The following is a 26,863-nucleotide window of genomic DNA, read 5'->3' on the forward strand; positions in this document are numbered from 1 at the left end:
ATTTTGAACAAAAATGAATCAAATAACAACATGTGATTCTAAAATTCTTAACTACTCATCCTACAGTATGAATCTTTTCAAATGATGTAAGAGAATCAATAAAATATACAGTTTGTGTGTGTGTGTGTGTGTGTGTATGTGTGTATAGAGAGAGAGAGAGAGAGAGAGAGAGAGAGAGATTTGAAGGGGGGAAAGAATTTTTTTTACAAATAAATAAATAAACAAACAAACAAAAAACGATATACTTCCCTGGTTCATTAATTACATTTGAAACTTTTAAAAAGTTATATATATATATATATATATATATATATATATATATATATATATATATATATATATATAAAATACTATGATTACATTTCCAAGTATTGTCTAATTAAATATGCAATAATTTGCACATTTCAAAAATAGAAATCTGAATATTAGATAAAGTCAGGTTTAAAATTTTATAATTTTGTCGACATATTCGAGTCATAGAGATTTTTAATTTCCCAATGCATCACTCGATAAATCAGAAAACACTGTCCACAGCCAGAAGAAAAATTGTTTTTTAAAGAATAAAAATTTTATTATCAGCAAATTATACACTGTAAAATCCTTCAGCGTTTAGATGGAAAAAAAACAACTACAAACTAGTTTGTTCTATGTAAGTCCTAACGAAGTAGAGATTTTAGGTGCATGAGAAAAATAATTTATAGTTTTTAAAAGGTACATTAAATCTACACATGCAAATACATGAAGTGTATTAAAAATGAAACATTTTAAAGTGTATATTGGATGTTTTCTCTCCACTAGTCTGAAACAACACATTATGGAAAGCCAAATAGCCCAAAATCTATATTTGTATAGATCTATATGTACATTTACCCGTAGTTTATTGCCTTAATTTCAGAGTTAATAATCTGCATTGAAACTTTTGTAAGTTGTATTGCTAAAAATGTAATTCTCGGAGGAGAAATTTTTAGCAGATTGTTGTGCTGTATTGACATTGATGTTTAAACGTGAATGGTCATACGTCGTGTTAATGCTCACGTTATTTTAACGTCATAATCATTGACTGTTTCTAAATGTCCCTGGACTGGGGCAAGAGATTTAAATTGCGAATATTGGCATACATTAGCTCTTTTTATGTCAAAAGTGCAAGAAAAATCTTGTTTTCCATTATAAATGCTGTTTCAGGAGACTGGAAGATCCATCTTTTTAAATTGATAGATCATTTGTACTGTAGGTTGTGGATGTGTGAATTTGAGCTTAAAAAAGAACAGAGGGTGTTCAGATCATTTAGCAAAGACACGAGAGTAGGAGAATGTGAATGAGAGGCAGGGCTCTGCGTGCATGAAAGAGAGTGAAAGAACCGATGGGAGGTGCCTGCACGTGTCTGAGTGTCGAGAGGCAGGACGGAAGAAAAAAAGAGTGAGAATCTGTGTTAGATGAGAGCGTTTACACGTGGATGTGTGTCAAATGAATGTGTTAAAGGGGAAGTTCACACACATGACAATTCATTTGATCCAAAATGCTGAAACAAACCCTTACGATTTACTTTCTTCAGCGGAATACAAAGTACATTTTTGAAAATATCCTGGCTACTATTGTTTATATATGTATATATATATATATATATATATATATATATATATATATATATATATATATATATATATATTCACACACACACACAGTGTAATGAAAGTGAATGGAGATTGCCGAAGACACCTTAAAAACGCAATACAATGTAGAAGAAAATGAGTGATATTATTACAATTACTGTTTCCTACTTCAGTATATTTTAATGTAATTTATTCCTGTGATCAAAGCTGAATTTTCTGCATTCATGCTCCAGTATTCATTGTCAAATGATCCTTCAGAAATCATTCTAATATGGTTATTTACTGCGAAAGAAACATTTCTAATTAATAACAAAAACAGTTGTGCTGCTTAATATTTTTGTGCAAACCATAATCTTTTTTTTTTTTTCAAGATTCTCTAAAAGTAAAAAGCAAAAAAAATCATTTATTTGAAATAGAAATCTTTTGGAATAATGTAAATGTTTTACTATTATTTTCGTACAATTTAATGCATCCTTGCCAAATAAAAGGTTTTGTTTGTTTAAAAAAAAACTTAAATAAAAAATTCTTCCCAAAACTTTCAACAGTAATTATCTGAAAACAAAACTTCTTGACAACGTTGCTTCTCAAATAAATGCAATATCTTAACTGAAAAACAATGTGTGTGTGTGTATATATATATTCACACACACACACAGTGTAATGAAAGTATATATATACATTTTCATTATGTGGAAAAGAGCAGCCTGGATATTCTTCAGAAAGTTCACCATTTGTGTTCTGCATGAAAAATTAAGTAATTCGGGTCAGGAAAAACACAATTGTGAAAAAATGACATGAATAAATGAATATTTAATTTGTGGCTGAACTTTCCCTTTAACTATATTGAGTTAGACAGACTTGCTGTAAAACAATGTTTAGTCTCTGTTTCAATCACAAAGTGTATAGAAACATTGCTATCGTTCAGCAGTATATAAATAGAGCAGCAACCAGCACAGCTCGACCCGATCTCACAGCACCTGGATCAGTGTGTGTGTGTGTGTGTGTTTGAGACGATACACACACCGTTTAGAGGCCCTATATTAGTGAATGGATGGTTTCTCACATCCAGCCCTCACTCTGACTGTACTCTTAACACCTCCAGAAGCATCCCACAATCCTCCTCCTCTCATTCTCCTCTGTTATCTAATTGTTTGTCCTTTTTATACCCCACGCCATCTTATTCTCTCTCTCACTTTCTCTCCTCTGCCGTTGCCAGGACAACCGGCAAGGCATGGGGGGGGGGGGGGTTGAATGCAATCCTAAGATCTCTTCATCCGACCTACCTCGCCGTATCTCAGCATCTCTGTCTCTCACACACACTCGAATGCTCTCGCACCCACACGTTCTGACCACACTACACGCTACAACCCCATTTAAACCTTCTCATGCTAAAACACTCACACACACATGCACTTGGATTGGCTGGCTGGGTGAAGACAGCCTGGAGCAGAAAAGAAGAGAGTGCAATCGATGAGCATCGACATGCAATACTGCACCAAGACAGCCACTGCACAAACAAGGAGAGAAAATGAGACCTGGGGAAAAAGTTCAGTGAGAAAGGCAGAGCATCATCTTACCTGGGGTTCATACGGTTCATTTGCATGAATATTCAGCCTAGAAGTCTGTTGAAACATAACATAACATGTTCATAAAAATGCTGAAAATAAGTCATTTTGTTACATTTTCCGGCAAAAATAATATTGTAATATTTTAAATTACAATTAAATAACATTTAATAATATATGAACAATTTTATTAATTGTTTAATAATAAAAATTTATTCAAATCATACAATTTGAAATAAATGCCTAAATTAACCACTAATCAATAAAATAAATAAAATGTAATCATGAATATTTAGTTTTAATGTTTATTCAATAAAATGTAATAGTATTTAATTATTAATGGTTTCATATTTGTAATATTATTTTCATTAGTACAATTTTAATTACTAATTTAACTATGTATTAATTTACTTCTAATAACTACTTATAAACTTTAACTACCAACAAAAACTATTACAAATTAAATTAATATTACTACATACTTTAATTTATAAAAATGTAAAAATGTTATTGATTGTTAAATAATAGTCATATTAATTAAATTAATCCATTTCAAAATTATTGACTTAAACAACTACTAATAAACTTAATTTAAAACTAAATAAAATCAAACTTATAATACATTTAGAATATTATTTGGCAAATAATTTGTATCAATAAATATTTTCCTATCATTTTATCTTGTTTTCTACTTACTGGTAATTTCTTACAGCACACAATCCAGCTACTATGCCAGCATGATGCTGTGCATCATCATCATCATGCAAAGTCGAAGTCTCGATCGCACAAAGGTAAAACAGATGGGTGTGATGAATGGGAATCACACATTAAAAGGCGAGGTTGTGAACACTAGCTCTCTTTTATTGTCTCAGACACAGACCACATTGATTTCCTCAGTGAATTATTTAGCAGCCGAAGCAAGCCCTGTTGCCTGTTCTTACAGGTCCAGATGGGAAACACTGAACAATACTTGTGTATTGTAGAGGATAATTGTAACAATTTGGGGGCTTTTGGTTATTTATTCAGAAAATGTTTAGCCTTTAAAAAATAATTCCCTCAAACACAACAGGCATTAGAGTAGGTTTCAATAAACCGTTTTGCAACTACTTGACAGCATGTGATATTTACATTCGAACGTGGTTCTTTAAACTGCAGTAAAGTTGGTTTTTGGATTACAAAGTAGAGTCTTGGCAAGTTTACAGAGTTAAAACAAGTGAGAATTACAGTGTCAGAAAGGCATGACTCTGTGGAGTCCCCAGAGCATCTCTCAGAGCGAGGGTGTGTGACTGCTGTGTAATTGTTTGCCTTCAGCCTGTATTTATTGTCAACCCTTGGATAATCGGAGTGTCAAGATCTTGGTAGGCGCTGAAGCATGTGCCTTATCAATTTAATGACCGGATTGTTCATTGGCTAAACCATATGCTCGTGTGCGTTTTGCTATGGTCTGCTTCATAGAGCAAGGTTTTCCCAGTTAAAACTGAACAACCAATCACCATCCATTTAATGTGCTAGTACTATAATGGTGTAGACCTACATTATAGTATACTTTTTGCTATAGGATTACATACATTTCAATCTAAAAGTTCATGTAATGTGATATATTTTTGAGTAAAAATAGATTGGCCTATTCCAATAACAATAACAATAATTTGTGGAACTTGATCAAATATTGATTAAATTATGTCAGTTTGTGTTATGAACCAGAATGGAGCCAGAACTTGAATGAGAAAGAAACCATGCTTAAGTATCTGGAAAAATAAAAATAAAAACCTTTCAGAGAGGAAAAAAAAAGAAAGTTATTACATTTTGATTTAAAAGGTCAGCTCAACCAAAAATTAAAAATTCTGTCGTAAATTACTCACCCACATGTCGTTCCAAACCTGTAAGTCCTTTTTTCATCTTCGGAACACAAATTAGGATATTTTGGATGAAATCTGAGAGTTTTAGTTATTTTTGTTTTCTTTGCACACAAAAGGTATTCTTGAAGCTTAATAAAACTAAGGTTGAAACACTGACGTCACATGGACTATTTTAACAATGTCCTTACTACCTTTCTGGGCTTTGAACGTGTTAGTTGTATTGCTGTCTATACAGGGTCAGGAAGCTCTCGGATTTCATCAAAAATATCTTCATTTGTGGTCCAAAGATGAACAAGGGTCTTAAAGGTTTGGAACAACATCAGGGTAATTAATGACAAAATTGTATTTTTTGGATGAACTATCCCTTTAAGATTAAACATGTGCATCGATTATTCATTTACAATAAGACCAGTAACTTTAAATATCCTTGGTCTTATTGTGATAAATAAACATCAGAAAAGATTCAACTAAAATATTTACAATTTTGTCTATAAGTACATATACTGTGTATATAAATTGCACACTTCATCTTAAATGCAAGACCACAAGCCATGTGCTTTTCTAACTGTCCTGTCTTTCTCTCCACATTTCAACATCTTTGTCCTGGACCGCTACGTCCACAGGACAGCTCATGCCAGAGGGAAAGCCGATGCCGCGATGACAGCAGCGCAGAAAGCCCAGGAAGAGTGCAGGCTGGCCCGGATCACCGCCAAAGAGTTCTCCCCCTCTTTCCAGCACAGAGGAAACAGTGAGTGCAACCAGCCGAGTCTGGAGACTAAAAATAACAGGGGCTTCAAACTGTTCGACGGTGTGACTAAGCTTTCCAGTTAGCTGTTAATGCTCAATATTCCAATAAGTTAACTTTGAAAACACAGTCCTGCATCATTTGAAAAGGTGCTAATATTTTCCATCGATTCTCAAACAGACAAGGACGATTTAGCGCTGATCATTTTATGCCAGCACTAGCAATCAGTCAGAGGTAGATTTATATAAGTGTGTGTGTGTAATAGTTCAGGAGAAGAATGGCAGAGTGTCGGTGAAAGCGTCTGTGTGTGTGAGTGGAGGTGCCAGATGGGTTCAGGACTGTAGGGGTTGATGCCCCTACTGGGACATGCGGGGGGGAATGAGTGATAGAAGAGGCAATAAGAAGATGAGGGGAGGTCAGCGCTGACCTTTACGACAAACCCACGCGGAGCTAGCCAACATACACAATGAAATGTATGCATGCACACACAAAACCCACACACACATATTCACACCACCCACATACATAAACTCACATACTGTATAGGCAGTCACACTATCGGTCACTGTCACACCCCCACACATCTGCAAGAATTTATACACTCTCAGATCGCATCCCATCACAAAACACCCCTTTACAAGAGAGCTATAAGCACTCACGCTGTGCTGGATCAGTGTAAGCGACCTCCTGGAAGGGTTGATATTTCTAAATGATAAAGTTATGGCATGTGATGACCTTAGAAATGTTAGAACAAACTTGGTTGTGATGTGATGACTTGCAACAGATTTCTAAATGATGTTTACAGTTGGAGTACAAGCCTTTACGAGGTTAAGTTGAAAGTTATGTACTTACGGGTGCATAGGGATGTGCGCCTGTAGCGCAAACAGACTTGAAAATCTTCGGGTCTCATTAGCGGAGCTGATTAGAGCAGCCATGGTGCTGACTCTGGAAAGCTTTGATAAGTTACACTGTATCAAGCTTACCAGGAACGGCCCATGTGCTTCAAGCATGCAAGGGTTGTACGGGGGAAAACTCACGCAAAAATTTTAATTCTGTTATGATTAACTCACTCATATGTGGTTTTAAACCTGCTAGCCAAATATTTTTTTCTTTGGAACACAGGAAGTGAATTCCTAAAGAATCTTCTTGCAGCTCTTTCCTATATTTCTACAATTTAAATAGTGACCAAAACTCAAATAAAGGCCGTACCAGTATTAAAATTCCTAAATATGTTAAGCTACCAAACAAACCTGTAATTTGCATGTTTGAACTGGCGCATCACTTTTGGTTTAGTGTCAATGACGTCAAACCTAGCATGGCACACCAACATAAGCCCAAAGTAATACAGAATGAAAATGTTCTATTCATAATGGCAATTATGATTATCCCAGAACATAGCACACGATTCATATGGGGGAAAAAGTTGCACTAAAAAGAGCAGTTCTGTAACTATGCATGTACTATACAAATAATAGGGCTGCTCTGATCACGATCGGCCGATCGTTAATGCGCATCTCGTCAGTAAAGGTTCTCTAATCAGCGGTAAATTCCATCAGGTGTGTGATATCACTTAGAGCAGCTGTTACTACACAGAGCCGATCTTAACTGAGAAGATGCGCAAATAAACGCTGAAAATGAACGTGGATTTGCGCATCTTCTCAGTTAACAATGGCTCCGTGTAGTAACGGCTATTTTATGTGAAATCACGCACCTGATGGAATTTACCGCTTATTAGAGAACCGGCTTTACTGACGAGATGCGCATAACTATCGGCCGATCGTGATCGGAGAAGCCCTAACAAATAAGAATTTTATTTAGGTCTGCTTAAAATAATACTCTAAATTATGTAAATTTTTTTATTTATTTATTTTGTCCTGAAGACAGATGGAGGCTTATGCAAGGACATGTTCCCATCCCATACACCCCCTTTGCAGAAGGAAGTACAACAATTAAAGTGTGTGGCATGCCTACATGTTTTAAAATTAAAACTTGTCTCTCTGTCTCCGAGTAGGAGTGGAGTGCCAGCGACCCAAACAGCAGAACTCGAGCGAGAACGATGTGGAAGTTATCTCTAGTGGGACCGCGGATAGCACTGAGCTCTACATGAAGGGCTCCACACCCCCAGACCTTACCCCAGATCTGAGCCCAACTCCCAGTCGGCCCTCCACGCCTCCCCGAAGCCCGACCACCAAATCTACCCACCGCACCAAAAGCGCCCGTTTTCTGCGACAAACTGCAGTGGACGAAGAGCGTGGAGGAACTCAAGAGATCCAGGTGCTGATCGAGGGGAGAGGTGGTGGTGGTTCAGGTGGAGGTGGAGAGTACCTGAGGGCTAACAGTTGGAGCGAGGACAAGCGTCCCTCCCGTGGGGGCAGTAGTAGAGGTGGTAGTCGGGGGAGCAGCCGTTCCACAACTCCTTCAGTGCAAGACGAGGTACGGGTTGGAGCGACACGGGCCAATGGCCACAAGCACTCCTCCAATCATAAGCCTCGAGACCACAGCTCCTCGAATCACAAAACCCAACGGGAAAGGAGGTCAGACAGACCCTCATCTTCCTGGACATCTCAACGGGTACATGGAGACAGTTTGGCTCATTCCCGTCTCTTAGAGCAGGATGAGGAAAAACTGAGCAATTATGAAATGGAGATGAGGCCGTTGCAGCCAATGGACTCCCATAACTCCCAAAAGCCCTGTGGGCATGGGGAAGAGTGGCACAGTCACTCAGAGTCCCGTGGACATACACAGCGACGGGGTAAAAATCGTGACCGGGAACAGGATGTCCGGGAAGCCTCAGGGCCCAGGGACGCCCAGGGGGGGCCGGCTCTGGACTCAGTGCAAAAGTTGGACAGTCTACGAGTGGGGGAAAAGCTAGAGGCTCGGCCCCTCCGTAGGGACCTCACACTCTCACCCCCACAGAAATCCCCACCTATTGCACTACAGCACGACGATGAGAATCACTCTCAGCTCAAAGTGAACTCGGTAAGTCAACATGCACTACACAGAAGACAGGAATAGTTTCCCCAAAATTGAAAGTTTTGGTATCATTTACTTAACCTCATGTCAGTCCAAACTCGCACGACTTATTTCTCTTTTTGTGCTGCAGTTAAGAAAGTAAGAAAGACTTAAATACATTTACAATAAAATACATTTACAGTAAAACTTAAAACATCTTAAAAAAGGATGCCAAACACCAAAAAACTCTGCAAGAGAGTGACCCTCCAGGTTCAAGATTGGACATCCCTACAGGTTTTGGAAAAACGTGAGATGACTAAATGGCGACCAAATCTTAATTTCCAGCTGAACTTTTGTTTAACTTAAGTAATAAATTCAAACAGGGGAATCGTAACAGGTGGAAATTTGGGACTATTCTAAGGGCCCGAGGAGGGAGAGGGGGCCCAAACGTTATTACTACCAAGGGGGGATGAGAAAATATGCTGTTCAAGGGGCCCAGAAACCAAAGCGGTGCCCCTAATTTTAAACATATTTCACGACTTTAACATTTCAGTAAACATTTTGTCCAATAAAACATTTGAATGTTGAATCATAAAATCCAATTACAGAATTTCAAATAGATCAAATACATTTCTAATCGACTGCACATGCACCAGGTGTTTTAGTATGCATCGGTGCCTGAGAGCCCATGAGTTGAAAGAATAACCTCCACAAACACAGTGTAGGTGTTTGGAGTCCCGAGGGAATACAGGACCTGACAACAGCCCGTGACACACAACCCGGACACATATCCACTCTTTAAACTGGCCCCTTCCACTGCCTAGCGGCCCTACGATCTCTTGCTGCACTGAGAACACCTTGGTAACAGCAAATTGGCAATGTGGCTCCTTCCACAAAGCAGCTTTGCATTGGCTGTCCCACACTCTGTTGCTAGGGAACAGCTTATGCCTTGCTCGGGTTGTGGCCAATCAAGTGACAAGAGTGAGTTCTAGGAAGGAGGGGGTTTATGTTTGTAGCCGCAGAGAGGCAAGCAATGCAGCAGACTTGTGTAAGACAGGACAGGTTAACATGAAACATAAACACATCCACACAATAGCCAGCCCCGATTATGCTTTCAATGTTTTTAACAACATTTATACACCCTGGAGATATCTAAACAACTGATTAACTTAGCACATGAGGAGGAAGAACAGGCCCTACACAACTGTCTGACTCTACAATAAAACAACTGTGGAGAGCAAAATGTGTTTGCTCAACAGGAAAATGCACTAAATATGACTCTATGAGATACGCTTGTCCTAATTCATTGTGCAAAATCAGCGCTCACGGCGTCTTCTCATCACTACAGTGTCCGGTTCGCTTGTCACAGCCTAATTTCATGCCTCACATGTGTCTTGCATGTGCAGCCCGCGTGTCCCTCTGCTCAATGGTTGTAAACATTGTCCAAGACACACTTACATGAGCCCATCAATTAAAAAGTGCGCTAGATAAACCCGGCTCTTTGGAAATACGTTGGTCCTTACGAGGGCTGGCACAATGCAGTGCAGACTCTCATTTCCATTGAGATAATACCGTATCTCTGGTGAGCCGAGGGGAATGGAATAATCATGCAGCTTTCTTTAAACATGCACTGTAGAGTGCAAATGTGTTTTGCAGTAAATCAAGGACTTTAGTATATTGACTGCTTAATACACTGTGGAGCAAATTCAGATAACAGTTGCGCAATTTTAGCATGTCATACTTCAGTGCAAAGTCACTCAGCAGGTGCAAAACATGCTAGAATATTGGCATGGCTATTTTATCCATTGTCATCCTGTATAAGCGCAAGCATGCCTCCTTTCAGTGCAAATTAGGTTAATAGAGAGCATTGTATTCACACAAAGTGAGTACTATTTGCTTGCCGCGCTCAATGTTAACTATTTGCAGCGTACCCACAACCAACTAAAATAGAGAAGAGCTCTTTAACAAACTAATATCCAGATGCACAGGGTAGTAGAGTACACTTTTGGCATTTTAAAGTTTGTGTGCCTAGACTGAAGCAATGCTGTACTATCCCAGGAAAGCTGCGTAACTCTGAAACATAGCATCATTGTCACAAGAAACAATTTAGTCCATACTGACTGCCCAAGGCTGGATGATTGTGATAGCTCATACATGTAAAGTCTGTAACTTTTGCTGTAATTATGTGTGCCTAAAACCTCCCTGGCTGTTATAAATTCACTGTAAACCATGGCTTCACAGGGGATGTTGCTTTGTAACCCACTATACACTATGTACTCAACTACCTGTATGTAGTGTATGAATGATATAAGGTTATTTTGTCATTCACAAACAGAGTCTGATAGCCCCTCCCCCTTCATTTTGTAATTAAAACTGCAACATGTTGAGTGCATGAAGTGTTCAACATCCCATACTTCATTTTTGGAGGTATTTAAAGTGCATTAAAGTGTAATTTTGGGGGGTAAAATGTAAAGTTTTTCATTTTGGAATCAGTGTGAACACACTACTCGCACTATTTATACTATAAAAAGTTATAGAATAGTTCATAAATATGAGATTTTGGGACACACCTTAAGTGATTAGCTTGCCAAATGCTTACTTAGTACACCAAGTGATTAGTTTGAAAAAAAAAATACAAAAATATAAAAAATATATAAATTAATAATAATGTAATAATCTAGTTTAGTCGACATACATCATACAGCATTTTTTGTTAATATTTCTAATCAGGCAATAAAATGAATACCCGTTAAAGCAACACTATGTAAATTTGTACACCAGGCAGATTGTGTTTAAAACAGATTTTTTGGCTTGTTTGCACTCTTACCTGATTTGCATAATTTATTTTAGTGAATCAAGTTCTAAAACAATAAAACATGCAAATAAGCGCTATTAATTGTTTTGTGAAATGCACACTGTATAAACAAATACTGACCTTGCTCTTTTTTTCTTTCTCGCTCAACAGGGCTCCAACTCTATTCTGGTAGTCATGGTGATTTTGCTCAACATTGGAGTCGCCATTTTGTTTGTCCATTTTTTTATTTAAACTCTGCATTGCCTATCAACTCCTCTTGTCCAGCTACACTTTTATCAAATCAATACTAGTGTCCTCACAACTGATCTGGTTCCGGCCCGTTTTTTTTTTTTTTTTTTACAAACTACCAGTGTACTTCTATTGAAGTTACAGGACGTCAATACGAGGAATGAGGAAGGCAATGACACAAAACTGGGCTCAGCAGTTCTGTCTGCTTTTCTGTCTCCAAAGAGCTCGTTTTGATTTCTTTTCTTTTGTTAAATCTGAAATAGTTACACGCACCCTTTTGAACTTCTAGTTTTTATCCTATGTATTCATTCACTCATTAATCCTGTTATAAATTGATATACTTGTTTCTCTTTTTCATATTCCTTACTTGCCTTTTTCTTGACAATGCTGGTGGCTTTTTTCGGTTTTCGTTTGGTTTGTATTTGGGTGTTGGACTCATTTGAGCGGTGGCTTTGGTGAGGGAGGGTGTGCAAGGTGGCGTAAGGGTAAAGGGCGACCACCATCAACATCTTTTCGGGTGACGGCAGCGTTACACAGCTATGATGTCAACAGGTTCAAAGTGATGGGAAACGGCCCCTGTCTAACCCCTCTTGCCTCCCTCGCGCACCTCTCCTAAGCATTGCTTATGTTTCTCCATGTCATCGTTTTTGTTACTCACTGGAATAACACGCCTCTCATTTCCAATACACCTCCATTTTTCTTCTTTGTGGTACGTCAACTACCAGACTCCAGAATGTCATGGTGGGCCTGAAATGAGAATTAAAGACACTTCTTAATTACAATGGACCTAAAACAAATCTTTTTGATGTCTAAACACCTTCGAATTTGCCTAAAAATTTTGCATATTTTTAAAAGAAGTCGGCTAAACAAGCACAACCAAAGTGGGTTAGTAAAAGTTCAAGTCTGGTAATCACAAAGACACAGCGCCACCAGCGTTATAGCATCTGCAACATTTGCACTCGGGCGAATCTGACCCACATGCATTTGGAAAAATTCCCAGATCCAAAAGTTCTACGATCTGAAAGGGCTTCATCATTAATCTTGGTCCAAATGAAACTTGGGGGGAAAAAAATCAGCAGAATAAATCATAACACAGTTCGACTCATTTATCTTTTCATAAACAGGTCCTGGCTGCATGTAAGATTATACACTGTACATTCAACACGACATAGCATGGGTTTGATCTTTGGATGCACTTTCCAAATTTGAGCTTTTTTGACGCATTATATGTTATTTAAACTTTGTTTGAATGTTGTATGAGGGCTAGCACATGACATTCTGTGAGGTCATCATCATTACAGCGCCCCCTTACTCTCTTTGATGAAATCACAAGAACGTGCGAGCACCTGCCGACCTCACCATGCACACCTGAAAGCCACATGCTGCGCGAGATGCTGGCGTTCCCGACCAGACATTCAAGAGACTGTTAATGTTTTTTTTCCCGATTGCTGCTTTCGAAAACAAATATTTATTGATAAAAGAAAAAAAAAACTTTTTTAGCTATTTGCAAGACGTCTGAAAAATGCCGACTGCCTTGTTTTTGTAAAAGTAAAAGAAAAAAAAAACAAAGTTGCATGCTAACGTATGTTTTAGTTTTGTATAGATGACCTTATTGGGGAAAAAAACGTACAGAAAAGTGTGCTAGTAAGTTTTGGATCCAGCATAAAAACTGCTAAATTTAATTTGGACTTGTTCAACACATTCTAGTGCGAATTTATAAGATATTGTACGAATTGGTGATTTTGTATGGATCTTACTTGTATGGAAAACATACCATTTGTAAGTAAAATTTAACCATGAGAACGCACCTCAAAGGAGTGTAACAGTCCTACAAATGAGATTCTACAAATTCGCCACCAATTTGTCCAAATACTTACAAACTGTTGTGTGTTGCGAACTATTATTTTATTGGCCAACGCCATGATACATAGTGAAACAGATCTGATCAGGTTTGCCAACGATGAACCCGTGGTCCGAGTGCTGGTCTTGGCATCCAGCGGCCTTTCTTCTCCAAAATCAAAGACGAAACTAAAACGAGTAAAACAAACAATCAAAGAGAGGGGTTTTGTTTATTTTTTTATAGCCAGCTAACAGAACGCAGAGACTGAGATGTTTTTATAGCATGTGTGTATGGGCTTGTACTTTCCCCCTTGAGTCTGTCCTCCTGGCAATGATTCATTCACAGTTTGTATACTCTCTCTATCCCTCTTTCTCGCCCACTTCCCTTCCTTCCACATATTTCTCCCGTTTCTCTATCCAGCCAAAAAAAGGACAACAACAAAACAACAAAATGAAATGTACAAATAACATCTATGCTGATGTAAAGGAACACAAGCTGGGGGCCCAAATGTATGGAGTCATACATTTGCTCAACTCTAGTCCCTTGGTTGGGGCCGAGAAATTTGCAAACTTGCTGTGATAACACAACAGCTGTGTGTGACGGGGATGGTGGGATTCCAAAGGGTCTTTGAAGCAGGAAGTTGCTGCAGTTGACCCACTCCGCCGGCTCTTGTACCGTTTGACCTGGATGTATCAGTCACCCTATGCGCCTATAGCATGCCCAAGCATGCCCAGTTCTTTTATCTCTCTCTTCCTCTATCATTCAGTTCTTTACTTTTCCTGGGGGTCTGTTTCTTTTTGAGTTATATGGAGAAAATAATGAAAGTGTTTGAAAGTAAGCTCTTGTGTTGTGGTTATTGAGTCTGTTTTTGTTTTAGTTTTTTTGACTTTTCTTTCTCTGTATGTTCCAAAAGTAACATGTTGTCACATGTCGATGCATTTACAGAAGATAAAAATTATATTGCAGACCCCAACCCCCACTTACCAAATATAACAAATTAAATTAAACCATAAAATAAGGGAAAGTCATGTTTTACCCCCAAATAATGAATTGATAAATAAACTTCAAATTTAAAAAAAAAAAAAAAAACATTTCTGTATATTTGTAAAAAGACTAAAAAAAAAAAAAATATATATATATATATATATATATATATATATATATATATATATATATATATATATTACAAAAAAATATATATATTTTGTTGGTGGTGGTGATGAGGGAGGGGTGTGCTTAGAAACAATGCAAATAATAATGATAATAGTTCTAAAATAGTCACAAAAAATATTTGTATTTTATTTTGATTGTAACCTATTTCTAAAATTGTATTCGGTTTGTACCTTTATTTTGATTTTAAAAGAAAAAAAAATTATTACAGTATTTTTTTACAGTAATAAAGTAAAATATTGTAATACAGTACAGTTTTTATAATATATATTAATAATATAATAGAAGCATAGTAATGACAATTTTACATAAAAGTAATAGTTCTTTATTTTCTTTCAAAGTATAGGCTAATTCTTATTTTTTCCTTTTGATTTTGGGGTAAAATACAGCCGTTTTTTCACTCTTTGTATTAAATTAAGTTAGAGTGAAAGTGATAGAAGATTCTCTGTGCATAAGATTGCAAATGAAAACGGACAAACAGGTGATGCATGAGATTTCCCCAGTGAGAGTGTGCCCTCACTATAGCAACCTTCATACAGAATTGTTCTCAATCAGGTGTGACCAAAAAATATGGTTGTGGCCTCTCTCTCTCTGCACACATTACACATATGAGAATGATCTTATTCTGAAGAGGGATAAAAACAGCACTGTCAAGACATCCTCCACAAACATGTCAAAAATGTAAATGAATCTTCTTGATGGATTCAGAGTAAAATAAAAAAAATAAAAAATTGCAATAGTCTGCAAAAGGGCACAAGGCCAATTCATTTCATCTTCAATTCTCTCTCTTGTCCTTGTTTGGTCTCTTTCCCTTACTTTCATCCTTGTCCCCTCCTGTAGAAACTAACCCCATGTCATCCCTTCTGTTCTCACATCACTGAAGCATGAGACTGCTTACAAATAACCGTAAAGATCCCCATAACTGACACGAGAAGATTCGCACCAGATTCAGAGACATCTGTGCAAAACCTCTCAATCTAAAAAGAATAGTTTGCCTGATTCTGTTATTATTTACTCACCTTCATGGCACACACTCACAAAAACAAACTATATTACTTAAAGTAAATTGAACATTTAAAAAAAAAAAACGTCTCGAGGCCTTGTGTTTTTTCCCACTGCCCAAAAAGTCTTGCATTTTTCAGAGCGTGCTCTTGTATTGTTGTCATGTCCACTTATTAAAAGCAATTATTAAGCGTCTTAGTACAGTAGTTTGGGTTTAGCTCATCATAAGCGATCCATAAGCGACAATAATGTGAATACATGTGCAGCTGCAGGTTGAGATCTTTTGGTATGCTTCTTATTTACAATATACGTACAGGATAGTTCTTATTTAAGGTTGATTTTTTTCTATTTTTCTAGCGAGATCTGGCAACACGGAGTCGAGACGTGCCTTTGAATTTTAAGGACATTACACCAGTGTACTTCCTTTGACCCTACTGGACATCGGTGGCGTTTTTACATGACCGCATCTGTCTCCCCTCCACCAAAACTGCGGCTGACCGACTGCCTGTCTGTTCGGTGGACGTCTGCTAGGAAGTTAAGCCAATTTTGTCTGAGATTACTGTAACTGAATCACTGAGTTGAGTTCAGCCTTGTCCCAGCACTAGAAGAGGATTATGGGTGATTTCTTTAAATCTATTGGTAAGACGGGAAGTCAAGATGGAAAAAGAGCTCTCAAAACGACCCGTAACATAGGGCCTAGGCAAAGCTCACAAAAACATTTCCAGAACACCTCAAATCAAAACAGGATTTTGCATAAAGAAAATTAGACTCAATTATTAAAGGGATAATTCACCCCCGAACTAAAATGAAGTCATTATTTACTCATAATTGTGTTGTTTTAATGCCGTATGCGACACGTGCCTTATATTCAAAGCGTTCTAAATGTATATTTGGTTTGATGTGCAATAAACTAAAATATAACATTATTTATGATTTTGAAATGTTCAAGCAAATTTGAATTAAATGGAAATATTTTGCATTTACAGTAATGAGTAAAAAATGTGCCAGTAAAATCATTGCTGTATTAAACTCATTTTATATATCAAATATGACAACGTAAGAATTGTAAAACTGTAAAAATGAGATTTGCATTTGGTAATCAATGTTTTATTTATCATAAAGTACATGCAATATAGAAAAAAGATTATATGCACACTATTGGTTAGCAAGATTTTTATGTTATTTTTTAATTAGTCTCTTAGGCTCACCAAATGAAGCTGAAAACAATTGTGCCAATTTTTTTTTAACGTCTTTACCACTTTTGATTAATTTACTGTGCCATTGCTAGATTTTTGCGAGAGTCTATTATATCAATTCTTTCTGGAACTTCACTGTAACACCTTTAGACAGTAAAAGATCATTAAATGGCTCCATTTACAAGCCTTTTTAAACCGTGTCCAAACAAATTAGACAATGTGAGGAAGCATGTCCCCGAGCTATAGAATTAGTCAAGCTTCAATTATGAATCATTATCTTCTATCAAACTCGCTTTCTTATTGGTTCACAACACTAATGAGGTCATAAAGACAGCCACTAGGTAAATAAATGGAATCAATCAAGTAACGTGACCTACAAACATCTTCGAGAACTAGCAAATCTGTCCCTGTTTCTCCCTCTCTCTCTCTCGCTCACACACTCTTCTGATGTGTCTCTGACGACAGCAGATCCATGTGCTTCAGGACGTCAGAGCAGGGCTGCAAAAACGGCGACTTCAGTTATTTATAAACTCACTTTTTAAAAAGAAAGTCAGATTTGAGAAAAAGATGGCGAGATGGAGAGAATAAAAGAGGGGAGATGAGAGACAGTTGGCTGCATAATCGTAACCTCATCCATTTCTCTATCCGCGATTCATTATTCATTAGCCTCTCTTTCTACATCGCTTATTCTTCACAGCCAACAAAAAATAGGTCAATGTGAGAAGCGCCTTGATTTGGAAACTGTGATTGCCACTTGGCCATCTGATTTAGCTTTCTTCAGCTCGAAGACACAACTTCTTATAGATGTCTTTCACAGAACACATCTGTTCTGATATTTGGTGCTTTTTCGCTCACGTCTAGACAAATACAGCATTTTAAAAAGCGGTAAATGACAAAATGACTGCAGTTTGAGACACTGTAACTATCACTATAGTAGAGCACATCAACAGATATGTAGCAGGGTTGGACATTAACGTTTTTGATTATGCTAAATAATTTGATCAAATATTATGAAAAATAAATATTACTTTGCATAGTACGATTTAGAGCAGTAGTTACAACCTAAAAATGGCTTCTGAATCCGAGTAGAAAGGGTCACAGAAAGCAAATAATTGAATTCAAATAATCAAACCACTTTGAGATTCAGCTAGCTTCTGTTATTAATAATAAAAACACATGGACAAAATAGTGAGAAAAGAGTAAGGCCGTGTTTTTAAACATTAAAGTCAGAAGAACATGCTTTCGCTTTTTTAAAACTCAAACACACATCCATTCGCTCTCTTTTGTTCACTTTCAGAAACACACACAGCTTGCTAATATATAATGACACCATATCCATTAGCTTTCTCACAAACAAACCCTTTAATTGTCTTCTCTCTCTCTCACACACACACGCAGACACGTAAAATCTCATTCCTGATCCTCAAAGAACACCTTGGCCATGGCTTGGCCGACCTTTTGTACTTTCTTCTCTTTGGCTTCAGGACCCATGTTGGCTCGGGCCAGACCCAGCCAGTATTTCTCAGTCCGTGTTTGATAATCCGCAAGGGCTTCTCCGGGCTTCACTGGAGGATGCTCTGCATCTGATGGGAGAGATACAGAGAAAATGTCAACACCTGTCCAGGTTACCGCTTCTGTTCTCTTTAAAAATCTAGAAACTTTTCGGTTCTCCTAAAAAACTTCACTTTATTCCGAGAGCTGAAGTGCTGAAACGGAGATACTCGGAACATGAAATGCCCCCTGAGTGGATGATGAGGTAAAGTCTCTTTGTTTAGCATACTACCTAACCATAAAGCAGCCACAAGCTAACAACGAGTGATGTTATTACAACTGACAAGCGAAACAGGCATCTAACAATAATGAATTTAAGCGAGAAGGACCCCAAAGCAAAACACACAGCTCTGGTTGTCAAAGAGAATCAGTGGAATTTGACCGGGGTCTTGGCAGCTAAACCCTTTGTCATCTGCTCATGTCTACCTCATGGACCTGACCCAAATCATGGCCTTGATCATTAAAGGAAAATGTACGTGTCCGCCCTCAGGGATTGCCTTTCAATCTCTTAAACAGGCATCATTTTGAACTGTCTGTAAGTAAACGTTAAACTTACTATCTCAATACTTTTCTCCTTCACACGTGTCCGAAATGCTAAATTGGCATTTCCGAAATACACACCTTCTTCACTCTCCTCTTCGGACGACTCCTCTTCTTCGTCATCTTCTTCAGCATCACCGCCCTTTGCTTCTGCTTCTTCATCATCATCCTCTTCTGATTCGGATTCTTCCAGCCACTCCTGCGTCTCTGTAATAAGAATTCAGTGCTTGAGTGTGGCTTGTACATTTTGGTACTGAACTATTTGCAATACAACATATAGATAGAACAATAGAATGACAGATAGAGAAGCAGACAGACAAACAAACGATGGATAGAACAAACAACAGATAATGAAACCAACAGAATGTTATCAACTCCAAAGATTTATAGTGGAATTGGGCTACTTTTACAATGCGGGTTGTTTTTAAGTCTGCGGTTTAAAGTGGTCTCCCCCCCCCCCCCCAAACAGAGAGAAAACTGCATACAAAATTTGATTGTAGTTCTAATAGAAATTGGGCTTTGGGTTTTGTTTCACAGACCTGGCAACCCTGCCAACAGACAGACAGACAAATTATACATAGAACAAATGACAAAAAAAAAAAAAAGAGACAGACAGACAGACAGACAGACAGATAGATAGATAGATAGATAGATAAAGATACTGACAGAGACAGACAGACGGACAGAGACAGACAGACACAGATAGAGACAGACAGACAGACACACACACACAGACAGACAGACAGAGACAGACAGACAGACAGAGACCGACAGAGACAGACAGACAGACACACACAGACAGACACACACAGACAGACAGAGACAGACAGACAGACACACACAGACATACAGACAGACAGAGACAGACAGACAGAGACAGATAGAGACAGACAGACAGACAAAGATAGAGACAGACAGACAGACAGACACAGATAGATAGAGACAAACAGACAGACAGACACAGATAAATAGATACAGACAGATACAGACAGACAGACAGATAGATAAATAGAGACAGACAGAGACTGATAGAGACAGACAGACAGATATTCTGAAAGCAGCTGTGAATTCTGGACTCTCTTTACACTTACTGGGGTCCATTTCCACTAGAACGTCCCACTGGTCCATCTTATGGAGGTCCAGGCTGTAGAGATCGCTGAGGGTGAACTGTCGATCTCCCACCTCAAACATTCCTCCATACAAGTACAACTTGCTGTGCTTCACCGTTGCCATGGCGCTGGAGCGAGGACAGGGCTCCACCAGGGGAGCCTTTGCAGCCGCCTCCTCCTCTTCGCCATCGTCCTCCTCCTCCTCCTCCTCCTCACTGTCCTCCTCTGCCTGTGCAGCTGGAATCACTTCCTTGATGGTCATAACCGTTCCATCCTCGGCCACGATCTCTTTAATAATCTCAGTGGGACCTTGTGCCTCCTCTTTCTCCCCTTCAGTTTCATTCGTCTGTTCTCCCTTATTCCCACGGCGCCTCTTCTTCTTTTCTGACTTGTTGCCCTGCCAAGAAAAAGACAATGTATATATAAAATGTTTTTTGGGCTTTTTTTAGAGGCTTTACTAAATCAAAACATTACACTAACCTTTAGCTGAGCAGGAAACCAGCGGTTTTTGTTGATATCATAAAAGTAGAGGTCATTAAAAAAGTCTCCTTCCAGAGACTCGTCATCTTCCTCATCACAGACGCCACCGAAGAGCAGCGCCCGGCCCCCGGGGCCCACCGCCAGAGAGAAGCCTGACCGAGGAGGGGGCTTGACTCCTGAAGGGTTCACTCGTGTCCATGTCCACTTTTCTGCAGGACAAGAGCATAAAATTATCTGAAAATCTTTTTCAGACATGGACAAGAAAGTGGATTTTCCAAACTGTGGAGGTCCTAATGATGGTACCTTGCTCCTCTTTGCCTTCCCTCCTCAGCAGGAACATGTCAGAATGGATGGTTCCTTTATCCACATCCTTCTTCGCTCTCTGGAAGAGAAAGGCAGCCATGACCACCTACATCTGTTTACTCTCATGGGTTTACTCAAGGACAAGCTCCTGGAAATGACACAATACCTGGTTCTCTGTATAGAGCAGTTGCAGTTGCCATCAACATGCCCTTGCAAAAAGAAGCCAAGTGTAACACAGCTTAACTAATGATGGACATATAAGGTGTGAACAGTTTTAAATCCCTTACACTTTAACCTGAAATGCCACGTCTATATATGGAGGGAGGATGTTGAGGTTTTATGTATTTTGTTACACGAATAGTTATAATGTATTATAACATATGAATTAAGCTACTGTAAACTATTCATGTGACCGAACAACAGTAGGATTCTATATAAACGTGGCAAGTTGCTTAGCAACTGTACTCTAAAAAATACAAGTACCTTGACACTATCATGATTTATTGGACATAGTACTACCATGGAGTTTTTCCATGCACCATGACAATGTTTTTTATACGTGATTTAGTAGTACCACTGTATTCTTAGTATCTCTAGAACAAACGTACTATAATGAACTACATTAACTGAAAAAATACAGTACAGACAGTCATATTGTGAAATATTACATAATAAAATAACTGTTAACATATTTGAAAAGGTAGTGTAATCCTGTGATGCAAAGCTGAATTTTCAGCAGCATTATTCTAGTCTTCAGTGTCACACCATCCTTCAGAAAACATTCTAATATGCAAATGTGCTGCTCAAGAAACATTTCTTATCATTAATAATGTTGAAAACTACTTAATATTTCTTGTGAAAATGATAGATTTCCACAAATTAAACATTTATACTCAATATAATATTCAAATAAATTCACATTCACTCATAGATTAATGTAAATGTAAAACCTGATGAATCGATTTCAGTGTATATCAATAAATAAAAAGAAAAAGAAAAAAGAAAGTCACAGAAATAACCAAACCGTACAGTTTTGGAGTACCCGCCGTAGATGATGACGCTGTTGCCGTCGGGAGTGGGGGTCATTTGACAGGCTGAACGGGGACAGGGGCCAGTTCCTGTGGGCTGGAGACGGCTCCATGTGAATGTGTCCAGGTTAAAAGCGTGAATATCATTATAATAAATATAATCCCTGTAAAGCAGAGAACATATCACAAAAACTAAATATTTTAAGAGTATTTAATGTTTTAAATTGTATATATACATACAGATTATATGTTCACACACATACATACACACACATATATATATATATATATATATATATATATATAAATGTATGTGTGTGTGTGTGTGTGTGTGTGTGTGTGTTGCAGTATTTCTAATACTTGCATAAAAATTATTCAAATTAACATTTAAAAAAAACGAATATTTAATACGTTTACAAAATTCTACTGGTCATGGTTGTCTTTGAGAGGCACAAATCTCACTCCAAAAAGTAGTAGAGCAAAAACAATAATTTTTCTTCTAATACAAGATTGAATGTTGACAGGCTGAAGTCGGGGAGCCCTGTCTGTACCTGGCGCTCTCATGGAATCCCCCAAACACAAGCAGCTGTCTTTTGCTCAGGACCATTCGATGTCCACTCCTGCCAGACGGAGCACCGGGAGCTCTGAGAGGACAAAGTGGACATATTTCAACAAGCGGCTAGGACACCAGTCAAGAGTCAATCCTGTTAGTTTAGACATCTGTAACCTCTAATCACAGCATGACGACAAAACACAGGTGGACACGGGTCTTAAAGTCCCAGCTAAGCTCTCATAAAGACCAAACACAATTAGACTTCCGGTTCAACTTAAAGAATTCAATCTTAATGAATGGTTTTGTCTTTTTCAGTGTTCATTTAGTTTAACTGAGATCCTATTATAATAATTAATATTTAGAATTATTTCTGTAATTGCCGTTTTTCTTTTAATTTTAAAGTTTTAGTAATTTTGTTGTTTATTTCTGACATTTTTTATTGTAATGTGTACACACACACATATATACAATATATATATATATATATATATATATATATATATACACATATATACAATATATATATATATGATGTCAAATGATTAATCGTGATTAATTACATCTAAAATAAAAGTTTGTGTACATAATGAGTGTGTATGGTGTTTATTTATTATGAATATATAAATACGAACACATGCATGTATATATTTAAGATATCGTATAAATAACAAAATATTAAATATATACATCTATATACATGTAAACATTTACAAAATATACTGAATGTGTGTGTGTATTTATATATACACACAATACATAAGCAGTACACACACATTATGTAAACAAACTTTGATTTTGTATGTGATTCATATTTTGTTAGCACTAATATATAAAATGTATCAGTTTTAGCAATTTTTTTATATTTTTATTGTTTTAGTTATCTATGGTCCTTTTCAGGAAAATATTAGCAATTTTCACAATACATAGGGGTGGGCGATATCTCGATATTTCAAATATATCGAGATATTTTTTAAACACGATATGGATTTTGACTTATCGTATATATCGATATATTGTTTATATTATGATTCCGCCACTTTGCTTGTTTGCCTTCCCTGTGCTGTGCTCGCCCCCGCTCGCTCGCCCCCCGTCTCCTTGCTTTTGTCCCCTCTCACCTCGCGTGTAGAGAACTAGTCAAAAAAAAAAAAAGACAACTGGCTCCATTATATGGAGATACTTCAGTTTTAAGGCGTAGGGCGAACGGCAGGCAGATGTCTACTGTAGGGCCCAATGAAACGCAGACGGAATCGCGGAATCCAGTCATAAAAATGGAATTTACAGTTTAACGCGGAATGTCACGGAATTGGTCAAATTTTAAATGAATTAATCAAAAGTCGGTCATGCACTTACATCAAATCGCGAAATGGACTAATATCTGCAAATATTAACCCGGAAAAGTCTATTTAAATATGAATCCTGCATGTTCTGCGTGTCTGTGTCAACGAATGGAGCAGAAGCGCGTCTTCATACATTAAACACGGAAGCTCGCGTAACGCTCGCGCTGATTTCATTGTCTTTCCTCTCTCTAAATAAAGACGTGAACACATGAGGAACATCTCCAGAACTGCACTGAGAGTCACTTCATGAGCATCTGACCGTTTGATTTGAGTAAGACTAGCTCATATCACATCATAGACTGTGGTATCACATACACAGAACTGTAAAGGTAAACCCGTCAAAATAAAAGTATTTGACAGAAATCTATTACTATTGTACAGCAGAATGTAGATAGCCCACTACTACTACTATTAAAATGAAACGAACATAATTTTATCAGGAATAATCACACAACATTTCTCCCATGTTTTATTTTTAATAGTAAATCCCCTTTGTTTACCAAAAAATAAAGTTTGCTTAATTTTAAATAATTAAAAGATAAATTAAATGAATGTTTTATGCCTTCATTTGATAATCAGAAAAATGTAAATACACAGAATTTCTGAAGGGAAAAAAACATTTCACATAAGGCTATTTTAAGAATTGTTTTTAACTAATTAAGTTGTTTTTATGCATTTAAATAATTGCACATGCTAAAACACAGAATTAGGTAACAATAAAACATATGGTGAAGAAAAAAATTAAATGTTTCATAGGCCCCTTAACATGTAATATTTGCCATATTTGTTTTTGCAGTAGTTTTTTGGGGGTTATTTTTCCTGTAAAGATATCGAGATATATATCGTATATCGAGATATAGCAAAATATATCGAGATATATTTTTTGCTCCATATCGCCCAGCCCTAACAATACATTTGACTTTTGTGATGAATTTCTCTTGACTTAAAAAAAAAAAAGAAGAAAAAGTTATATATTAGCTATAATTATAGGTACATGTATGCTATTATATATTGTATTATGATAAAATATTATAAATATAAACACTTTTCCTTTAGAATACCATGCACTGAAAATTTCCGAAATTATCCATGATATTTTGATATAACTTATGCAATCTTTGATACTATAGTAGATAAACATGGTAATCATTCACACTTTTTTCAAACTATTTTGATTATATTTAGCCATCATGTTGTCTTCAAGTGCATTTTAAAAGCTTTTGGCTTAAAAATAAATGTGTTGGTGTCAAGACTTTAAATAAGAATGCTGTTCTATGACTTGCAATATATCACATGAGTATTGCACAGTCCTCAGTGAATTGTCAAAAACAACACAATACTCACTTGATTTGCTCCCATGTGCGTGTCCCCAGGTGAAGCACCCACAGATCTTTATAATGATAGAACTGCTCGCCGTCAGGGGACGCAAACTCCCCTCCAAATATCCACACCTGCCCTCCACCCTGGGGAACCACCACAGCCTGCAGAGAGATGGAGAGAGAGCCACAGAAACATGCTTGAGAAATGACTTCTGTTAAGACAGTCTGACCCCTGGTGGTGAAGTCTGAAATAACAGATCCAGCTTTAATACAAAATCTGTTCCATCTTGTTGTTTGCACATATAAGTTATAATGTTGTTATATTTTGTATATTTCAAATATGAGGTTTAACCAACACATTAAATAAGTTAAAAGAGTACCTGTTGAGCGCAGCGTCTTGGAGGAGGGTTCGGGATCTCTGCCTTCACCCAGATGTTTTTCTTAATGTTGTAGAAGTATAATTCATTGTATAGAAACGTCTGAAAGAAAGGAAACATTTAACTGACTTGAGGCTTTTTGGGAGGAACACAGTTTTTGTTTCGGTTGAAACAGTGACAAACTGATTAATATGTATTTACATACAGTATTTCATAGGAATATATCAACAGTATATTGATATAATACATAAATATCTATGTCAACAATACATGATATCAATAGATCATGTCCTGGTGGAAAATCCAGTTTAATTAAACTGGTAGCTGGTTTCTAGTTGGTCCAAGCTAGTCATTACCAAGTAGACCATCTCTTACTAGCAAAAAACCTTTTATCCAAAACAACTTACAAATGAGAAATACAATAATAAAACAAGCTTAAGGTGTTCAGGATGGTACTTGGAACATAATAAAGGATTGGCCAGCTCCAAAACATAGCAACAGATTTACCAACACGACTACTTACTTTCTTCCCATTGAAAAACTCCCCTCCGAATAAAATCAGCTCGTCTTTTTCGGGATGCGCACACAGAGAGGCGTTCAACCTGCGGAGAGCGCGAGCTGTCAGTCAGGTGTGACAGAAACAAACATGTGACTCACCTGGACATGTGGACACGCACCTGGGGGACGGAGGGGAACACGGCGTCTCCAAAACCTGCGTCTTTTTCGCGTCTAGTGACTGAAATTCTGCTATTAAAGCCTCCAAATCCTCCTAATCGCATAAAATACAAAATCAAATTATTGCATTCGTGCTGATTTATTGTTTATTTGAGTGCTAATGGTGGCGTCTTAAGCAATAAATTCACTAACCTCCTCTCTTTTCGATCTTTTCGACACCTTCTTCTCCATTTTAGCGGCTGTTTTCTCCGCTCCTTTCAGTTTCTTTTCTTTTTTACCCTTTTTACCCATTTTGATTGTTTTAAAAGGCACAGAATGACTTAAGCGCGACAATTACAGCCACATGGAGCTTTAAATGAACTACAAGACCGACGCACAGAAATACTTCCGCAGGCAACACGTTCCTCGATGGTTTGTTTTTAACAGTTCTGCGCTGTAGCGCCACTCCCTGGAGCGGGTGAATATTGTCGTACTGGTGAAACTTCACAAACGCAACGATTTAAACATTCCTAGATTAAATGAAATTAGCATTTTTTTTTAAATCATTGCATCAGACAGCAGGGGGCTTATGTCATACTTCTCTTGAATAATAATAATAAAGCATAACAT

General features: G+C 37.4%; 2 protein-coding genes across 2 annotated transcripts in view; one reads left to right on the top strand and one right to left on the bottom strand.

Annotated features, from left to right (window-relative positions):
• The window catches only part of LOC128013825 (junctophilin-3-like), a 30,399-nt gene extending 15,947 nt beyond the window's left edge, over positions 1-14,452 (top strand). Inside the window, exons 3-5 of the mRNA XM_052597002.1 lie at positions 5,658-5,782; positions 7,791-8,758; positions 11,697-14,452. Coding sequence (XP_052452962.1) covers positions 5,658-5,782; positions 7,791-8,758; positions 11,697-11,777 — 1,174 coding nt within the window. The 3' untranslated portion in view covers positions 11,778-14,452. The remainder of the gene's footprint in view (positions 1-5,657; positions 5,783-7,790; positions 8,759-11,696) is intronic.
• Positions 14,453-18,168: 3,716 nt separating this feature from the next.
• Positions 18,169-26,657, bottom strand: klhdc4 (kelch domain containing 4). Its single transcript, XM_052598174.1, has 12 exons — positions 26,447-26,657; positions 26,257-26,348; positions 26,103-26,181; positions 25,583-25,681; positions 25,228-25,364; positions 22,545-22,637; positions 21,995-22,157; positions 20,966-21,044; positions 20,663-20,871; positions 20,165-20,579; positions 19,155-19,280; positions 18,169-18,565 (listed from the first exon to the last, which is right to left on the bottom strand). Exons 1-12 carry the CDS (start codon positions 26,543-26,545, stop codon positions 18,393-18,395), a joined length of 1,764 nt encoding a protein of 587 aa, XP_052454134.1. The 5' UTR covers positions 26,546-26,657; the 3' UTR covers positions 18,169-18,392.
• Positions 26,658-26,863: the final 206 nt, after the last annotated feature.

The sequence above is a fragment of the Carassius gibelio genome, chromosome B25 (genome assembly GCF_023724105.1).
Source record: "Carassius gibelio isolate Cgi1373 ecotype wild population from Czech Republic chromosome B25, carGib1.2-hapl.c, whole genome shotgun sequence".
Taxonomy (NCBI): domain Eukaryota; kingdom Metazoa; phylum Chordata; class Actinopteri; order Cypriniformes; family Cyprinidae; genus Carassius; species Carassius gibelio.